Source organism: Hermetia illucens, chromosome 6, assembly GCF_905115235.1.
Source record: "Hermetia illucens chromosome 6, iHerIll2.2.curated.20191125, whole genome shotgun sequence".
In the NCBI taxonomy this organism is placed as follows: domain Eukaryota; kingdom Metazoa; phylum Arthropoda; class Insecta; order Diptera; family Stratiomyidae; genus Hermetia; species Hermetia illucens.
This window is the reverse complement of record NC_051854.1, coordinates 85,079,427-85,098,177: the sequence shown is the minus strand read 5'-3', so window position 1 is coordinate 85,098,177 and position 18,751 is coordinate 85,079,427. Positions and strand designations below refer to the sequence as shown.

The 18,751-nt window shown below is 37.9% G+C and overlaps 2 protein-coding genes across 2 annotated transcripts; both read right to left on the bottom strand.

Moving 5' to 3' along the window:
• Positions 1-219: 219 nt before the first annotated feature.
• LOC119658879 lies at positions 220-1,076 on the bottom strand. Its single transcript, XM_038066650.1, has 3 exons — positions 854-1,076; positions 417-792; positions 220-351 (listed from the first exon to the last, which is right to left on the bottom strand). The coding sequence occupies exons 1-3, from the start codon at positions 1,010-1,012 to the stop codon at positions 257-259; spliced, it is 630 nt and encodes a 209-aa protein (XP_037922578.1). The 5' UTR covers positions 1,013-1,076; the 3' UTR covers positions 220-256.
• Positions 1,077-9,902: 8,826 nt separating this feature from the next.
• Positions 9,903-18,746, bottom strand: LOC119658878 (45 kDa calcium-binding protein). Its single transcript, XM_038066649.1, has 3 exons — positions 18,079-18,746; positions 10,451-11,135; positions 9,903-10,383 (listed from the first exon to the last, which is right to left on the bottom strand). The coding sequence occupies exons 1-3, from the start codon at positions 18,321-18,323 to the stop codon at positions 10,309-10,311; spliced, it is 1,005 nt and encodes a 334-aa protein (XP_037922577.1). The 5' UTR covers positions 18,324-18,746; the 3' UTR covers positions 9,903-10,308.
• Between the last annotated feature and the right edge of the window lie 5 nt (positions 18,747-18,751).

Genomic DNA, 18,751 nt, shown 5'->3' with positions numbered 1-18,751 from the left:
ATCGCCGGTAGTCTATGCAACTTCTGCAAAACTACTATTCTGCTTATTCTAAAATCCTGGGAAAATAAAAATTTTTCCATTTGTGTGTAAATGTAACCGTTGTATTATACAGAGGGTTGGGCATTTTTTCTGGAATGCCAAATTGAAATTCCATGAATTTTTAGTATGCATCAATATCACATTCCTAGTATTTTCCACCACTTGCTTATCCGAAAAGAGTTTTTGATCTGACCAATCAATTTATTGAGCATAATATTTACAAAATGGTGATATCAGCACAGTTTTTGAATGTTTCTTGTGGTCCACAACCGGGTCCATTGCTTCCATCCGAACAAGTTCCCCAGTTGTTAGCTGCAATCGCCGAATTAATAAAATATTATAAAAATGACCAAAAGACCATATTAAATGGAACAAACCTGCTACGTAAGTCCAACGGAGAACACAATGTTGACATTTTAGATTGCTTGGAGCTTGAATTTGGAGTTCGAAAGTTTGTGGATCAAAAGATGGCAAGTCGTAACGATCGCTTCCATTGGAAATCCTAATTGCATTGGCAGCGAAACATTCTTCAGATTCCTTTCCAAAAACGTCCAAGTTGCAAAGATCAAATTTGAAATATCCCTTGTGGTTGGCAGATAATTTAACAGAAACTGGAATATTTTGTCCTGGAGAGTATTTCCCAACAACGACACCAGCTCCGTAGGTTCCTCCTAGTTCATGTGGGCGGGGGGTTGGTACGCCATAGCTGTCCCCACAGAGACCACATTTTCCACCATATGTTTGCCAGAGCGCCTATCCCAAATACAAATATGATATATGAATGAGGTCTTCTTTTAATGGAAAACTAACTCACAGTTATGCCACCACAGTATAATTCATTATCGGTGTAGTTTGGAGGAGCAGAGCTATCGTAACGCCAGCGGGATTGGCGTCCGACGGGATTTAGCATCATTCCATGGCCATAAACATTGGCAACAAGGACCGAACAGAGCACCACAAATATTTTGAACATTTTTGCGCCTTTTAATGACCGGGAGATGTTATACTCAATACTGAATGAGTACTACCAATTAATCAGGCTTGTTCTGCTTTTTATACAATTAGTTATCAAGATCAAATGCAAAATCTAGACATTATCAAACTGTGATAGATTTACAACCTTTCGTTGAGCTAGTTGGTGTTTAGAATTCGAAATAATATTTACAAACTACTAAATGTATCATGAGGAATTAGCTGCGATTACTTTGAGCAACTGTTGGAAAAATTGTCATTTGAAATAAACAGTTTGCACATATAACTTTAAAATCTCACCAGAAATAATTGAATTTATTTTCTTAAATAAAGCAATGATGTTTCTTCTTCACCTCTTTGAACTCGCCTGTTGTCAATAAATCGAAGTCCTACTTTAAGTTCTGTGTTTACTTTCACGATGAACGCTGCAGCCATTTTTGAATACCTTTTCCAATTGTTGTTATAGTCACTAAAGGTGTGTGAAGTGTTCAAAGCGTTTCTACTTCTTAAGTAAGTAGAGTTAGATTAAACATCAAATCTAAAAGTCCACCCAACTTATCATCTCTCTAACTCCATTAATCATCAACGTCTCATAAAAATGTTTATTTTTTCATTTCATCCTTTTCGCTGTTATTGTGCTGCTATTGCTGGCATTATGGTCAACCAGATGATGAGGTCATTGCTTAGCGGATGGATGATTGCGATCTATAATGATCGGCTTATTATCGATATAAACCAACATGCAAACGCCGTCGAAAGGTGACCGATCCATAGCTTTGCACCAGTTGTAGGTCAACGAACAGTTGGAGTCGCCCCGAGAAAGAGGCCCTACATTTCTTTCTTTGTGCATGATGATGATATTTTCAGCGATGAAACTCCTTGTGGCTCATGAATACATGTCTAACAATGTTCGTTTTTCCAGCTGAAATTTTCAAACAAAAAAAAGAAAGGTATTTAACAGAGATTTGGTATTGGGATAAAGAACAAGTTAGTGCAAAGTTCATGATAAACTGATTACAAATCTATGCATTTTGACTTTGCTGAACAAAGCATTATCAGTGTGGTTGATGTAACTAACGTGATAACCTGTTAGTGTCACTGTTTCTTTTCGTCGTAGAAGTGCGACGCGATTTTGCACATACTAAGTTGGTCTTCGTTTCCATTCAAGAACATTCCCGCCAAAAGGGTTTTCTTGTGGATCTCGGGGATAAGGAGGGAAGTGGTTTCTACAGCAGTATGGTCAATTGAAAAGAAAAAAGATTGGTATTCAAGGAATGGACATGGTGACGAAAGTTTGCGTCAATTTAAAAATTGTCACCAAATCTATCTTATTCGAGACCAGTAGGAAACTGCTGTAACAGCTGGTTTGTCAGGGTAGAATTAACATGGTGACCCAGTTGTACGATTTTCACACATAAAGGATATGCTGCAGGCTTTATTTGGGTTGTACTTACTCCACTGCGTGCTAGTTTGATGTTCAGGGAACAATTGAAAGAAATATGTCACAAGTGAGCTTTTGAAAAATGTATCAAATATGCTTATAACAAGGGTAATGGTAAGAGAAAAAAAACAATTGTACGCTGATTTTAATTCACCATCGTGAAATTGCTGTGCAAGTCGTGATAGCTCTGATACGGTTCCACTATCGGCCCGATGATGTTAGTAGCGTTAACATGGCGAATTGTTGTTAAACATCATAATTACGATAATGTGCAAGTAAAAAATTTTTAATATCAAAACTTAATAGATTGTGTTAATATCTTTTGTTGCCGCATATTAATGCTCTATTTCTCTTCCTTTCCTCTATCATAACTTGGGTTTGAGGATTGTCTTTAACTTGGTGATTTTTGATAACTTTAAATTACATTTTCTTTTATTTTTTATTTTGTTAGGAATTTGGGTGTCCTAAGTCCGCATCTACTTGATGTCGGTCTAGCTTCGGCAAAGCTTTGGTCTGAACTGTGGGTGGATTTACGTTGAAAATAATTCGCTCCCTTGTCGTGTTTTGCGAATTATAAAAGGGAACGTATAACATCTGCGGGTCGCTTCGGTCACGCTGCTCCCAGGGCAGATGTGAGCAGCGTCTGATGAATTGCCTCTGCCCTGGTACGAAACCGTAACCATCTTCGTCCCTCTTTTACTTTTTGAATTACATGTTTGTTTTATAATTTCCCGAGTTATCAGTTAGATTAGGACGATGTCACTTACCAAAAAACAAAAAGACTTTGCTGGTAAGAACTGATATTAAGTCATTGGGAAGATCCGTCGAACTCCCAAAACACCGAGCCCAATACCTGTAACTGATAATATAATATTATGATAATTGCAACCATTCTCCCAAGAATGGAAGTCATTGGATAATAACTCTCCTTCAGCCTCTGGATCGTACATATGCATCCTTTCATCTGTTCAACAGACAATTTATGTGTTTACGGTGCAGTTCCGTCAAAATCCTCTCCTCACTCCGCTCTTTGCTCGAATTCGCCCCAACCAGAGGATTCAATTACCGATTCTCAAGTATTCTGCTCCATCCTGTCTTTTTTGCTTAAGAGCCTGAATTTCAGAGGTCATATGATTCTGGACAGTAAAACATCTTGAAAATGATCAATTGTCTAGTACATAAGACTAATAATTCGTGATGATATTTGTGTATAGTTAGGCTTCGACACATATTAATTATTCACAACGAAGCTCTGTATGTAGCACATAGGTCATATCTAATTGGGAAGCCATGCCCTCTAGCAATATCCAGTAGCCGTGAAAAAGAATCCAGGCCAATACAAAACCAAAGAAGATTCAATGGTTCTCCTTTGAAAATGCTTCCCCGTATATGAATGGACTTTAAGGTCTCTTTAGGAAACCGGTTAGCCAAGTATACGGAGTTTTATTAAAGGTCATGGAGTAATTTAAACACCAACTAAACAAATTTCTGTCTGTACTATCAATTTGTAGAAAATTGGCAAGAAATTATTTGGCCTTCTATCCACGAGGTTCTATAAAGAATAAAAATTGATGTCATTGATGGAGACCCTTCTTTATTCGTCTTTCTCCTAAATCCTAATAAAGATGTGTAACTAGACCATGAGATATCAAGACAAAAGGGGCCATACTGACCAGACTACAATACTAGCTGAGAACAAAATGAGTATCAGATGAAGATGCAATCCGTCGGTGTTTTCCCTCATTTGATCGCGGATCCTAGTAAGTGAGTTTTTCAACTCAACACGCACGGCCAATCCGTTCATTTTTTTGTGCTGTTTTAAATACGATTACTTACACTTTTTATACTTTCCACCTTCACACCGATCAAAGTATCAACTTCCAAACTATATTCAAAAATACCGCAATAATACCCATTTAATCTCTTCCATTTTAAGAAAGAAAAAATAAGCATTTAATCGGTGAATGAAATGTAAACGTCGAGTGCAATAAATTTTTGTATAATAATTTTATCAATTGAAGGATTTGACTATTTGCTTTTATTTAAATTTATATCAATGTTTTCCAATCTCCAATATTTCAACTTTCAACTTTTTTCTTTTGCTTCATTGTTTAAAGTTTTTCTTTATATGATTAAATTAAAGCGTGATCAAACTTAAGAAAATAGATGAGAATATTTATAGTAGCCGTTCTTTAACCTAGTATTTGTGCCTGATGTTTGTATGAGTGGAGTTTTAAGGGGTAACACCACTGTAAAGACCTAAAAAAGGATTTTTTAAAGAATTTGTTTGGGGTAAACGGAAAAGCCGTAGAAGAACACAAGTAGGGGTGATCATTGCGCATATATTCAAGTATCTTTTGGAGCATGTCGAATTTAAGGTGCTCTGCGGCACGCAATATAATTAGTGTCAATTTAAATCTAGAAAAAAAAAAATCAACCTACATCAGTTTAACTAGAGAGTGCATGAAATTTTAGATATATCTATTTTTAAAGAATTAGTGTTTGTTTAAAGTTGCCTATTTTTCACAAAAAAACTTTGACCGGTCAGTAAAAATGGTTGAAATGGACTTATCAATAATTGCCTTCTCTTAAAAATTAAATTGTGAAGATGTGGCTAAATTTTCAAGTAAAAATATTGAAAATTGAGGAGTTATGCTGCGTGTCATTTCAAAAAATCATTTTACGAGAAAAACGCGTTTAAAGCCGCCATAGTTATCGAAAAATCCCTCAGAGCGTTATAGGAGGAACTCAATATTCGATGGAAAAATCGTTTTTTCGAAATTTCACTTATTAACTCATATTCTTCAGAGTTCAAAGTATTTTTAAGCCAATTAAAAACAAGTCGCGAAATCGGATGCTCAATACTACAGGTAAGAAAGGTTTATTGATTTCTTGTTAAGGAATATTTGGCTACACGATGGTTTCACTTATCTATAGTTCGTAGTGTAGATTTTCAATCCAATGTGGCACTGTTATTTTATCTCTTACGGAGTAGTAATTTTATGCAAAAGAAGCAATTTGTCAATGATAGTGGGATTTTCAAATAACTTCCATTATGATGCCTCCTATCAAAGTCTACTAACTTACGGATCTAGGATGAACAGAAAGGGGGTTGGCAGTAAAAATATTTGTTAATAACATACTTTTATTAACTTGATTTTTATTTGGGCAGATATCGCAGTGGGGCGTATTTTGGGACTTAGATACCATGTGCGCGGCTATCATGATTTTTTTTTTCAGATTCCTGGGTTGGATAGTTTCTGAGGAAGGGTCCTTGAAATAATTTACCATTTTCGGATACCTGCAGTCCTTTCGTTCACCACCAATGGCAAAACTAATATCTGCTTCGAAAATTGCTAATCGAGACCTTTCATTTGATACCCCACATGACTCTATTGGTTGAAAAAAGTGCACAAACCCCTTTTATTTTCAACAAAAACCTTGAGAAGCATCGCCCTCTTTACATTGCCTTTCTGGATCTAGAGAAAGCGTTTGACCGTGTACCACACGAACTCATCTGGTATGCTTTACGACAACACTTCGTGCTCTACCACGATCCGAAAAGTAAAGTTCGAAGTATGGCGGGTGTATCAAAACCGCTTCGTGTCTCTGTTGGAGTTCATCAAGGAAGTGCCCTCTCACCACTCCTCTTTGTCCTTGTTATGGACACTGTCACACGGGATATCCAACGTCCAGCGCCCTACACACTGCTTTATGCAGATGATGTTTTCCTAGCATCTGATAGCAAAAATGATCTCGAGCAACTTGTTCAAAAATGGAATGATCGCCTCATGCAACACGATCTCAGATTGAATTTAAACAAAACTGAATTTTTGACTACCGATCCCCATGAAACAGGCACAATCACTGTCAGCGGCAGTGATCTGCCCAAAATTGAGCGATTTAAATACCTCGGGTCAACGCTATCAGCCAATGGAGAACTGAGTTATGAAATTGCTTCACGCATTAACGCAACCTGGATGAAGTGGCGTTCCACAACTGGTGTCCTTTGTGATCGACGTATCAACGAACGTCTCAAATCTAAAATTTACCGCAATGTCGTCCGTCCAGTCGCTCTCTATGGTTCGGAGTGTTGGCCAACCATAAAAGACAATGAACGGCGTCTTGCGGTAATGGAGACGAAGATGCTACGTTGGACTAGTGGCGTCACACGTTTAGATCACATCCGAAATGAGGATATCCGCGATCGTTATGGGGTTGCACCGATCGTGGAAAAGTTGCGAGAGAGGCGTCTTCGATGGTATGGTCACGCAATTCGTGCAAACGAGAATTCACTTGCCAAGATTGGTCTGAACATCGAAGTCGATGGTAAACGACCAAAAGGCAGACCTAAGCAACGGTGGCTTGATACGCTGGATGGGGATTTGAAAGCCTCGAGATTGCACCCAGATCAGGCATTCGATAGAGCCAAATGGCGAAGCCGATCACGACGAGCCGACCCCGCTTGTGAACGGGACAAAGGCTGAAGAAAAAGAAGAAAAACCTTGAAAAAAAAACGATTTCTAGAAAATTCTACAGTGATTTTACCACTTAATGCTGATCGGACAAAGGTATGGTGAGATAAATAAGCCGATGAATCCGCGTTGTGTTCATGTTCTGTGCATTACGATATACCTTACCTTACCTCGACTCTCTATCATACCAGATTTTTCCGTATGATGGGAGCCCAATCATTTTGATTTCCATAACCCATATTTATATCATTAGTTGAAAGAAAGCAGCCTTAAATATACAAATATATACCTATCATTGTACTGTATCTTATCACAATAAAATTAACTTGACAAAAAACATACCGATTGCGTTTTTGGTATTCCCCATTTGGCGGAGTGCGTTGTCTTCTGCAATACACCATGCCCAATGTCCAAAGTCTAAGTTAAATTTTGCTGAGTGGGAAACTTCATTTGTTTATAAAGGGAATGCATGTTCTACAGCTTAATTATCAGTCAATGGAATTATTTAGAGCTGTAAGGCGCGTAAATAAATTACAAATATTTTTTGTATTCTTCAGTCATTGTATATTTCCAGATAGTAACGTCCACCATTCGAAAGATTTGAGCCTTGTTTATGTTATCCTTAAATATACATATACATAATATATTTATATATGAGGCACTGGCATCCCCAGAAATTCTTCTTGGATTGACTTTTTTCCATCTGCACATACAGATGCAGGCAGGATCTTTAGAATGTGGCGGGGAGCTACCTAAAGTGAAGCAAGATTGATATTCTTTCTAAGCGGTATCCTGAATTGCTGATACCAAGTGATATTAGGACAACGAGGTTTCATTTCGATAAGAAGCTTGAAATACATTGGATCAACAGGGTAAACTATCCGGGCGTAGTAGTGACTGACGTCTTAAAACACCAACTGTTTACTTAGGGGAAATATACGCCGTAGATAGGTACCTCCTTCGACCTCGAAAGGAATTATAGGAGGCAGAACATTGCTATTCTTACCGAGAGGCAAGTGGCTTTTGAGATATTTGGATTCAACCCGGTGAAATCTAAACTGGTATGGGAATGCCTTGAAGTACTGAACATACTCGGCTCTCTCAATAAGGTCTGAATACTCTGGGTTCCAGGCCAATAAGCCAACGGACGGACTGGCTAGAAAAGAAGCTTGGGCTCCGTTTCACGGACTAGAGCCCTTCTGTGAAGTCAAATGAATGAATGAAATGGAATAGTCGAAGCTGCTCATGCGGGGACACGAACCTAAGGTGTCGAAAGGTTGTTTAAATCTCACCAAGAAGAGTCTCGAGATCATAGAAATATTCACTGGTCGCTGCAAACTAAACTATCACCTCGGGAGGCTACGGATATTTACGCACGCTGTCTCCAAATTCTGTGCGATGAGTTACGAAACTTGCACACATGTTCTGAGACAATATCCGGAACTTGTTCAAAGTAGGTTGAAACATTTGAGAAAATAGTTAATATCAAATGCCAGGATGAAACAGTTGGAAGTAGGCAACCCAATAAAGTTGCTGGCGGTTATCGGCTTGATCCACATACTATAGCTAATAGGTATATTATAACCAGTAAAGGGGCACAATTGTTCTTCTAGGGTGCATTGTGACTTCACTATTATTATTATTACAGTAGCCGTCGCCTGTTGAACTCACATTAACAACTAGCCTCTATGTGGAGGAGACTGCAAATTCAGATAAACACACTTTCTGCAAGATAGGCCTGCTGCAAGTATGATATGATTATAGATGGATGACGCAAAAACCGCAGCTATAGGATAGACAATATTTGCGAAAAAAAAATAAATGTGTTGTTATTGAAGAAAGCATGACATTCTTCTGTTTTTCCATAGATCACCTTTCATAAAGTTGGGTCCTGAAAGGCCGTACCAAGCAAGGGCATATCCACTGATATTTCCTTCGTTGCATTCGGGCTGCTCACACGACCGAACCGCCTTTTTCAATAACATTTTACGTTTCTCATCCAAACTGTATTAAAAACGATCTCAGTTCTTGTCCGGATTTTATAGAACATCCTGGCTCAAGTGCCGATGCACCGACCGTCTTAAGTACGTGCATCTTTCTATAATATGTAAAAATTTGGCTAGTAAAATGACAAGCAAGCGTGTGTCGATGTTAACGATGTTGTTTTCAAAAATAAGTTCTTCAATTTGCTCTACCTATAAGGTTGGCAATAACAAGAGGCAGCTCAAGTTGGCCACCAGATCCCCCAATGTCCAGGTTCACTCCAAATGCCCTGATGGGCGTAGACTTACAGCTGCTACAGTTTCGATTTTGCTGATTTGACTATTTAGCATCATTTTATATATATGCCAGACAATAATTTAAATTTATGCATAAACAAGGTAACAGTGAAAACTACCACAAATCTCTGTTTATTGAATATTTTCTTCTCATTATACCACATTCATATTTTTTCGATACTGATAAGAGTATCAATTCTACGTGCGATCCAATTATTCATTGTTTCACAAAGGATTAGATTCTCTAACCGATTTATGGCTGCACCTAGCCCCCCGCAATGTGCCAATGTAGAATCATAAATCATGTTAATTCCATAAATTCTAGAACCTAAAAGGTGATTTTATGCATGCATAATTGATTTGATTAGATTATCGCAAGTCATGGCTAAATCAACACTTTTGTTGTGAAAGTGTGCCGACTGATTACATCAAATTAAGCGAGGTTTGCCTCTATTTATATTATTCGATATGATCTCAATATCAGATTAATTTTCTAGATAAAGTTCATTTAAAAGAGCCGTTAAGGGGAGCTGCTATCGGAGACAATATGGAAATTCATTTTTTCAATTCTTGAGATGTGGAAAATATATCTGTAAATAATTACATCTCTCCCTCTTTTTATGGAGATAAGAGAAAAAAAAACCTAATTCCAGCAACAAACAACAAATGATACCTCAATTCAGAAAAGATGCCATATAAATATGTCTATTTTAGAAATGTATTTGGCTGCCATTTGCGCTTCGAAAGGATTACATTTTGTCCAAATAAAAGTACACATAAAAATACTATAAGAACAATTTAAATAATACTATGTATAAACACAACTAATTCACTATTGGCAAAAGGCTAACATCTATGAGGACGGAGACTCAACTTACAGTAAGTGTTTGTATAATTCAGTCGAAGATCTATCCAACAAAAATTTGTGATGAAATATTTCATATTTCCATAATATCCAGAGTCTATTCTAGTAGTTATAAATTTGAAGATCACAAGAATCGTCTTAAATAGTAAGAGCATTATTAAAAAAACATTCAAAATGTCTTCCATTATTGATCATAAAATCTAGTCTTATATTGCTTAATTTTAGAAAACAGCTCCATTAAAACTCGTCATGGAAGCTTGTTGCTGTGTCGATCATCTTTGATGCCATGAAAATGTTAGCATTTTGCATCATCTGAAATGTTAGAAAAAGAAAAAAAATTAGCGGAATATGATTAAATTAAATACTCAAACAAACAAACCTCATCAAAACTCAGTTTTCGATCTTTGTTGGTATCGCCCAAAGCAAAAAGTGTTGCAGCTTCTTGGAGAGCGTAGCGTGGGTTTTTCGGATCTACATAAGTCAATAACTCTCCTCGATCCGCCTTGCCATCTTTATTCTTGTCAATTAGTTTAAGAAATTCAGTGCGTCTTTCCTCGACCGTTTTTGATATAATTGATTTCTTATAACGTTCATCCTCATCGTCAACTGTTAAGTCAGAAAATTCGTCTATCGTCAGTTGGTCATCACCATCCATGTCAAACTGTCTTAATAGATCATCAACCAAACTAAGCAGATTCACTGCACTGGACTCGGGATGACGAAATGCCAAAAATTCATCCAATGTTAAGCTAAAGGGATCTGTCCTCGCAGCTTCTGACCAAAGTGCCTTGTCACGCATAATTTCTTCCTTTGCTTTGCGATTTAGGTTCACATGTTTGCTTTCATTGTGTTCGAGAATGTAGTTTTCGTTCATTCCGTGCTCTCGAAGGAAGTACGAGTGATACTCCTCCCAACTGATTAGTCCATCACGTGGAGATTTGTCGATATAAGAAAATTGAATAGGGTTTTCCTCAATGGCACGATTTATGTGTTCCATTATTTTCTTGTGTATGAAGTGACCTAACTCTTGAATTGTTAAGAGGTGATCCTGGTTTTTATCGGCTCTGAAATTAAAAGGAAAAAGGCTGCGTCAAAAAAAATTTCACTGTTTTTTTTAAAAAAAGCAAGCAAGAAAAAGATAATTTTCTTTATATCGAAAGAGAATCTGTATGTATCTTAAAGATAAACTATGCAGCATTGCCGGGTCACTTTAGAATGCAAGGAGGGTTAAGCGCAAGAATTATCCAATGCGAATTTGTCAGAGTTGATCGCAACCCAAAAATAACGAGCTTATTCACCAAATATGAATTCAATGGCCGACTTTACACGATCAGTATTTCATCAGTCTGGCGTCAGTTTCAATGACAAAGTTATTTGAAACTGATCTTCTAATGTATTTTTATGGCAATGACTGATGGACTGATGAAAATTTAAATTTTTAAATAAAATCTGTCAGTGTGGTTGGACTAATGATAAGTTGAGTGTAGTGCAGTTCCCATTATGTTATGTATTAATCGAAACATGACTTCTGAATTTCTCGCATTTTAAATCAGGCTGATGAAATGTTGATCGTGCAAGGTCTACCAATGAACTTGAATAGTTGAAGAGTGAAGCCTACCGTACACTATCATTATTTCATCGTCTGCCATAAGTCACCCTATCGAAAACTCACTGAGTGTCGTGTTTGGTCTAAACAAGGCGACAAAAAACCATTTTGGTTGCACGAATTTAAAGATCCGAACCAATTGGCAATTATGTTTCGATTAAAAACACAATGACAACTGCACAGCATGGACAGATTTTATTTAAAAATTAAAATATTCATCAGTCACTGCCATACCCTAGATGTTCATTTAGTCATAATTTTTTCATTCAGACTGATCGTGTAAGGTCAACCATTGCCACAAACGATAATTGCCGTGTAGGGTAAGTCTATTGGAGAAATTCGAGCGTATCCTTGGCGTTCTTCAAGCCATAAAGTTGAAAAGTAAAGCAACAAGAGCAGCAAGCGGCACTGCCCATTGAAAGCTATTCTCGGTTGAACATACCGGCATCGCAAACTATGTTCACAACGCATACCAGGAAAATCATGTTTGAACCGGAACGAAGATATGAGACAGGATGTCTTCTAGCATTCCCTGGTGTCGCGACATGCAAATCATCATTGTTTCTTAATTGTTCTCTGGCAAACCAGTAAAGAACTCATTTATTTGCATGGGTGAGCGCCAACGTTGGGGCTGTACGGCAGAGCGTTCTCTTTTCTTTTCTGGCGACCAATATATTAGAATCGACAGATCCAAGCGAAAAAAGTGAAAAATAAAGTAATGAAAAAGCGCATGTGTAAATGTGTTAAAGGAAATTATAATAGGCCACGGTCTTATTAATCAGAATACAAACTTCCTGATGGACCCAGAGAATTAAAACAAGGCGCTTGAGGTATAAAAGGGTTTGTGGATTTATTTAAGAATATTTGGATTCATGATGGTTTCGTTTATATATGTATATAACTCGTAGTGCGTTATGAAATTGCTTCACGTATCAGCGCAGGTTGGATGAAGTGGCGTTCAACAAGTGCCGTTCTTTGTGATCGACGCATAGAGGAATGTCTCAAATCCAAAACTCACCGCAATTTCGTCCACTCTGTTGCCCTATATGAGTACTGACCAACTATCAAAAACAATGAACGCTGTCTCGAGGCAATGGAGACACAGATTTTGGGTTGGACCAATCATGATCAAGTCCGATGTGGGGGTTGCATCAATCTAGTTCAAGGGGCTATATTATCAGTGAACTACCCCAGATGAAAGCTGTGCTTAATCTGCAATAAGATGAACAGTCTGATTAATAAATTCCCCGAACATGATCACTGAGCTGCAAGGAACTTTTCCCGAATTTTGGAGGCGTTAGAAACTGGTGTTGACACCCAAAAGTCATGAAAAAGTTTCTAACGGGCTATATCTCACGAAAAAATAAACAAGTGAAGCTACCCATCCCAAAATGGAGTAGAAGAATTTTCATTTGCATAGTATTGAGAACTTTAAGTCGGGTGTGAAAAATCTGAATGATAATAGGCTCCTGTGCTGATAATAATGATGTCATGTGTAGGAATGGACCTCTCGTAAAAAAAATTTCAAGATTGTACATTAAGAAAGACAAGGCCAAATTTATGGGGACAGCATTAGACGAGATTAATAAATTGGCTGATTTTGACCAGAGACTTCTGCAATTTTTAGTTGTTTTAGTCCTAGATTTGACTTTTGTTTTCACGCCATCAACACCTACAGTTACCAGTGACCAGGTATCCAGAGTCTGACAAGGATGCTACGTCCACTTTTAGTTTGCTTATACTTATAATGCTAAACAATTGACGTCCAAAGATTTTCCCACTTTTTGGCATTATAATAATTATTATATAATTATAATAGCATTCTAAACCTCAAGTCTTCATACCATATTGTAGCTCTTTCTTCCCAAAATTCTGTAGAAAAAGCAGATAACGGTGTTTGAAATTTTTCAAAAGATTTCTTCGCTTTTCGTAAATTTTTTTCATTTTGTAGGTATTTTTATCCTCTAATTTCAGATTAACCCTTGTGTTACCACCCCCATCGACGTACTATTTGTTAAACTACTTTCGTTCTTGGAAAAATTAGCTAAAACCCTCTCGAATCTTCACGATTGGGTCAATTTTCTATCGCATTATGCATTAAATAATTTTATTTTCCACTAAGAAAATGTTGAATTTGAAAAAAATGCACGTATAATCCACGTACCCGGGTACTCCTATACAAAATTCATGTTATTCATGTATTATATCATAAAGCAAAGATGTTTGTAGACAAAAAAGTGTAAATAGGTATTAGATAAATAAATTATGCTGAATTATATTCATTTTTAATTGTTTAAAAGTGTATATGTAAGTACGATGATTATAATAATAACTATATTTCATAATACCATTCTTATGGAAAAAATATTGAATTTTCGACGTTAACGCATTAATACAAAAAAAAATTATGAGATTATTGCATTGTAGTAAATAGATTTATTCAGCATAATTTGAATTTATTGATTGCATTCTAAATATTTGGTTATTTTTGCCGGATGTTCATCGTAAACTACACTTATCGCAATAATTCTTTGTCTTTCTTCGTTTGCGAATATGTTGCTTGCTGCAAATTAGGTACGATCGTACTGCAACCCTTCTACCAGTGTTGTCTCACAGCAGCATTGATGACAGTAACCTCTTCTATAATTCGCTTGTCCTCTTAACTGTCGATCGCCAATTTCATTGGTTGATTTCGCATAATCTGTTGATCTGAAGCTTGATTTTCAATCGTCAGCATCGCAAATTCTACTGCGAGTTGTCGTATTAAAATTCTTCGTCGGTTGTTCTTTTTAGAAATAACACCAAGAAAGTCTATATTTTCTTCTGTATTTTCGCCGTTAAGCACACCTCACGTATATTTGGCCCATGGTATTGACGCCGGTTTAGGTTTACTATAAAACAATAATTTGTGGCTCAATCTTTATCTAAACTAGTCGGGAAACCGGAAGTTCGGCGCTTCAGAGATGAGAGGTTTTGTTTGCTTCTTCTGTGAGTATATTTGAGTGCGGAACTATCCAATTTGTTGCCCGTTATGTATATGCATTTAGTATGTCAGACTACTCACTTTAGTGTGATATTGATATTTAGTTGCAGTAAATTTACATGGTAAAGACACCTTTGAACTACTGTAACTTTGCTAGTAATAGTATGATTTTGATCAAACTTGGAGATAAAATGCTTCATATTATATTCTATACTGTTACAAACTTTTATAACTCTAGTATAAACTTAATATAATATCATAATAATAATAATCGTTGGCGCAGCAATCCATGTTGGATCAGGGCCTTGAAGTGTGTTAGAGCACTTCATTCAAGACCGTAACGGTACACTAGGAGGCAATGTGGTCAGCATTGCGCTTTTACTCAATTTCCCCAAAAATATGGCAATATACTATTATTAATTTAATTTGAGCAGATTCGATATGGAGAGTATTTTGAGGCCTGAACACCATATAGAAGCAGCTTCATGATTGTTTTTCAGATTTTTTGATTCGGTAGTTTCTGAGAATGGGTCCGTTAAAGAAATCGTCACTTTCCACCCCTCCTACTCCCCACCTATCTAACAAATGTCAAAACTAAGACCGGCTTCGAACAGTACTAATCGAGACCTTTCATTTGATATAGGGTCTACAAATAAGTTCTGTCGGTTTTCACAATAGATGGCGTAGCTTGTTTTTTATACCATTGATCCACATTTTCAAACATTCATCGGAAAGCTACTGTTAATAGGCACAAACGTCAGTATAAATTATTTAATTGAAGTGTAAACAACAATACTTTTTTCATCAACGAAAATGGCCAGTTCTGTACCAAAAAATGTGTTTTTGCGGGGAGTTCTACTTCATTATTTCAATATGAAGAAAAAAACAACCGAAAGTCATCACATTTTGGTGTAAGTTTATAGTGACCATGCTCTATCTGAGCGAACGTGTCAGAGGAGGTTTGGACGGTTTAAAAGTGGCAATTTTGACTTGGAAGACGAAGAGCGCGCCGGACGGCCAACAATTTTTGAAGATGAAGAATTAGAGGCATTGCTCGCCCAAGATCCATCGCAAACGCAAGAAGAACTTGGAAAAACACTTGGAGTCACTCAGCAAGCCATTTCCCATCGTTTAAAAGCAAAGGGAAGGATCCGAAAGGTCGGAAATTGGGTTCCGTATGAACTGAAGCCAAGAGACGTCGAACGCCGTTTTTTCACGTGCGAACAACTGCTCCAACGACAAGAAAGGAAGGGTTTTCTGCATCGAATAGTTACTGGCGATGAAAAGTGGATCCATTACGATAATCCCAAGCGTCGGGCAACGTGGGGATACCCCGCCCATGCCTCATCATCGACGGCCAAAGCGAATATTCATGGTGAGAAGATCATGCTGTGTATGTGGTGGGACCAGCTGGGTGTGGTATACTATGAGCTGCTAAAACCGAACGAAACGGTAACGGGCAAACTCTACCGACGTCAAATGATGCGTTTGAGCCGCGAACTCAAGAGAAAACGGCCGCAATACCAGCAAAGGCATGATAAAGTTATTTTGCAACATGACAATGCTCGTCCACATGTTGCACAGCCCGTTAAAACATATCTAGAAACGTTGAAATGGGAAGTCCTATCCCACCCGCTGTACTCTCCAGACATTGCTCCTTCTGATTATTATTTGTTCCGGTCGATGCAGCATGGCCTGGCTGACCAGCACTTCTCCAATTACGACGAACTCAAAAAATGGCTCGATGAGTGGATAGCGGCCAAGCCGGCCAATTTTTGGCGCGATGGCATCTATGAATTGCCTGAAAGATGGAAGAAAGTTGTGGCTAGCGATGGGCAATACTTTGAATAATGAATGTATAACCAATTTTTCACAATAAAGCTTCAAATTTAACAAAAAAACCGACAGAACTTATTTGTAGGCCCTATACATGGCTATATTCGGTGAAAAAAAATTTTTAAATTGTTCCAAAACTGTTTCAGAAGATTTCTCGGATAACAAAGAATATATAGACCCTTCCTTTTACTTATCTTTTCAATTCAAAGAGCATGGTCTTACCTGAATAAAGAAGGTACGCTGGGTATTATACCTGATTTAGGATACAAACCACTATTTAATAATATTAATCCTTCGCGAAACAATCCATATTAGATCAGAGCCTTGAAGTGTGTTAGACCACATCATTCAAGACCGTAACAGTAATAAACAGGATTACAATACCCTGTAGGAGGCAGTGTGGTCAGCATTACGCTGCCTCCAGATTATTACCCTGATTTGACTCAGGTACTTATTCGCAACTGAGTCGACTGGTATTCGGGTGGTAAGACAAGGATTAAGTGATACAAATCTACGATGGAGATTCAGCAGCGGCGCCGAAAAATAATTGCCTTCCATAATGACTGGGATAATCCCAACTTCATGATCGGACTTATCCAAAATAAGCTGAAGCGCTGGTATACCGAATTCGTAATTATTAGTAACTTTGGCGAAAAATAAAGACTTATACAGATAGAATTTGATTGTTCCGTGTGCAAGGTGCAAAGAGTAAGGGCTGATTTTGGTAAACAGAAATCCCAGAAAGTTTCAGAGTCAGTGCCTTTCATTACCAGAATCTACTTCGGCGCCCAGGTCTCCCATTTTGACTACAATATGTAATTTCGAGAGCATTCTTCGAACTGCATAGAGTTTTACATAGAACATCTCTTTTTTGTTTGTATCGGGATGTTTAGAAAGGCGTGTAGAGCTCCTCAGCCTGGAGTATATCCTGTGCCCTCATCTTTCCAATTCTTCCTTGAGGTCTCACTGTTGCGAATTGCATTAGCATTAGCAGTTGCCAAATTCACGTTTACTTCCGAAGGGATTACTAAAATACAGAAGCATCAAGTCTCGTAAAGAAGGCAAGTTCCGGCATCTTATTTCATTGAGACGATTTTCAATCAAGGTGGAGAGGGTGAAGGGATCTGTCGGTGTACCGCAATATTGTTATCCAAGTATCAAAACTGTTCTGAATTTAAATCTAAAAGATATCCAAATTGTGTTAATGTTTTACCAGCGGTAGTTTTTCTTCAAACAATAGTTTCCATTTTTTTTATCCCTTTTAGTTTTTAATCTCCTTTACTTCTAGACTAACTATACAGACTTTAATGCCTCTCCCACATCCCCTTTCCAACAAAGCCAAGGAGTGCCAACTTTTTTGAAAAATAAAGACTACGTCGACTGAACGTGTAACATTGAATTCAAACTTCGGTGGCTAATCATTCTCACGACACAAACTGTACTAAATGTGCATGGACTAGTTCCGTCCGTTACAACACAATCTCCGTGTCGTCAGACCAAATCCATCCCATCACGAAAGCTCAATATCTGCCAACACAGCTGAGGGAGAGCATTCCAATCATCTCTTCAGACGGCAACTTACATTTTAAAGGCAGCTTGCAACACATTGTGCACGTCGATCGAATTCCCCGACAAAATCGCCTTTGGCTCGTTGGCGGGTTCGCTCTTGTTGCTGTCTCGAGCGGCCGGTGGGGTCGCGATCTGTTTCTTAAGCGGAAACGTTACATTTAGGATGACCGAAATGAAAACCAAATACGACACTATTGGGACTAAGGTCGACCAACGTGGCATCGCGAACGATCTTAGCATCAACTTTTTCGTCAGCATTTTAACGAACTTAAATTCACTTTCAATGTAAAAACAATTTCGTGTGCGCGCCTAATTAGTTGCACTAATCCGTTCACGCCCGCGCTGCAAACCGGACAGCAACAAAGCCTGGCTCCGCTTCGCCATCGTTACACACTTCCACTGGTTTGTGCCAATTGAGTAAAAAGTGAAAGTCGTTCGAAATCGATTTTCCCCAAGATGGTCAACCGAATGAAGAATAAAAAGGCTTTTAAGCGACGGCCGACGATATTCAAATGCACAAAACTGCACAAGCAATGCCCCCAAACGAACCGAACCAGGACGATGCTGTGTTTTCTTTTAACCAGAACTTTATTGCATATCCGTTCTCATGGCAATCAACTTTCCGCAAATCCAACGAGTGCACATAAACAAATATTTTCCGTCGACCGGTTGTCGATTGAGACATC

What these genes read in the sequence shown, in the direction of transcription:
- LOC119658879 (XM_038066650.1), bottom strand. Translation starts at nt 1,012, where the DNA reads ATGTTCAAAATATTTGTGGTGCTCTGTTCGGTCCTTGTTGCCAATGTT. An exon ending in TATACTGTGGTGGCATAACT is followed by an intron (nt 793 to 853) that starts GTGAGTTAGTTT and finishes TATTTGGGATAG; the next exon opens with GCGCTCTGGCAAACATATGG. An exon ending in CCGTTGGACTTACGTAGCAG is followed by an intron (nt 352 to 416) that starts GTTTGTTCCATT and finishes CGGCGATTGCAG; the next exon opens with CTAACAACTGGGGAACTTGT.
- LOC119658878 (XM_038066649.1), bottom strand. Translation starts at nt 18,323, where the DNA reads ATGCTGACGAAAAAGTTGATGCTAAGATCGTTCGCGATGCCACGTTGG. An exon ending in TTGCAAGCTGCCTTTAAAAT is followed by an intron (nt 11,136 to 18,078) that starts GTAAGTTGCCGT and finishes TTTTAATTTCAG; the next exon opens with AGCCGATAAAAACCAGGATC. An exon ending in GAAAACTGAGTTTTGATGAG is followed by an intron (nt 10,384 to 10,450) that starts GTTTGTTTGTTT and finishes CTAACATTTCAG; the next exon opens with ATGATGCAAAATGCTAACAT.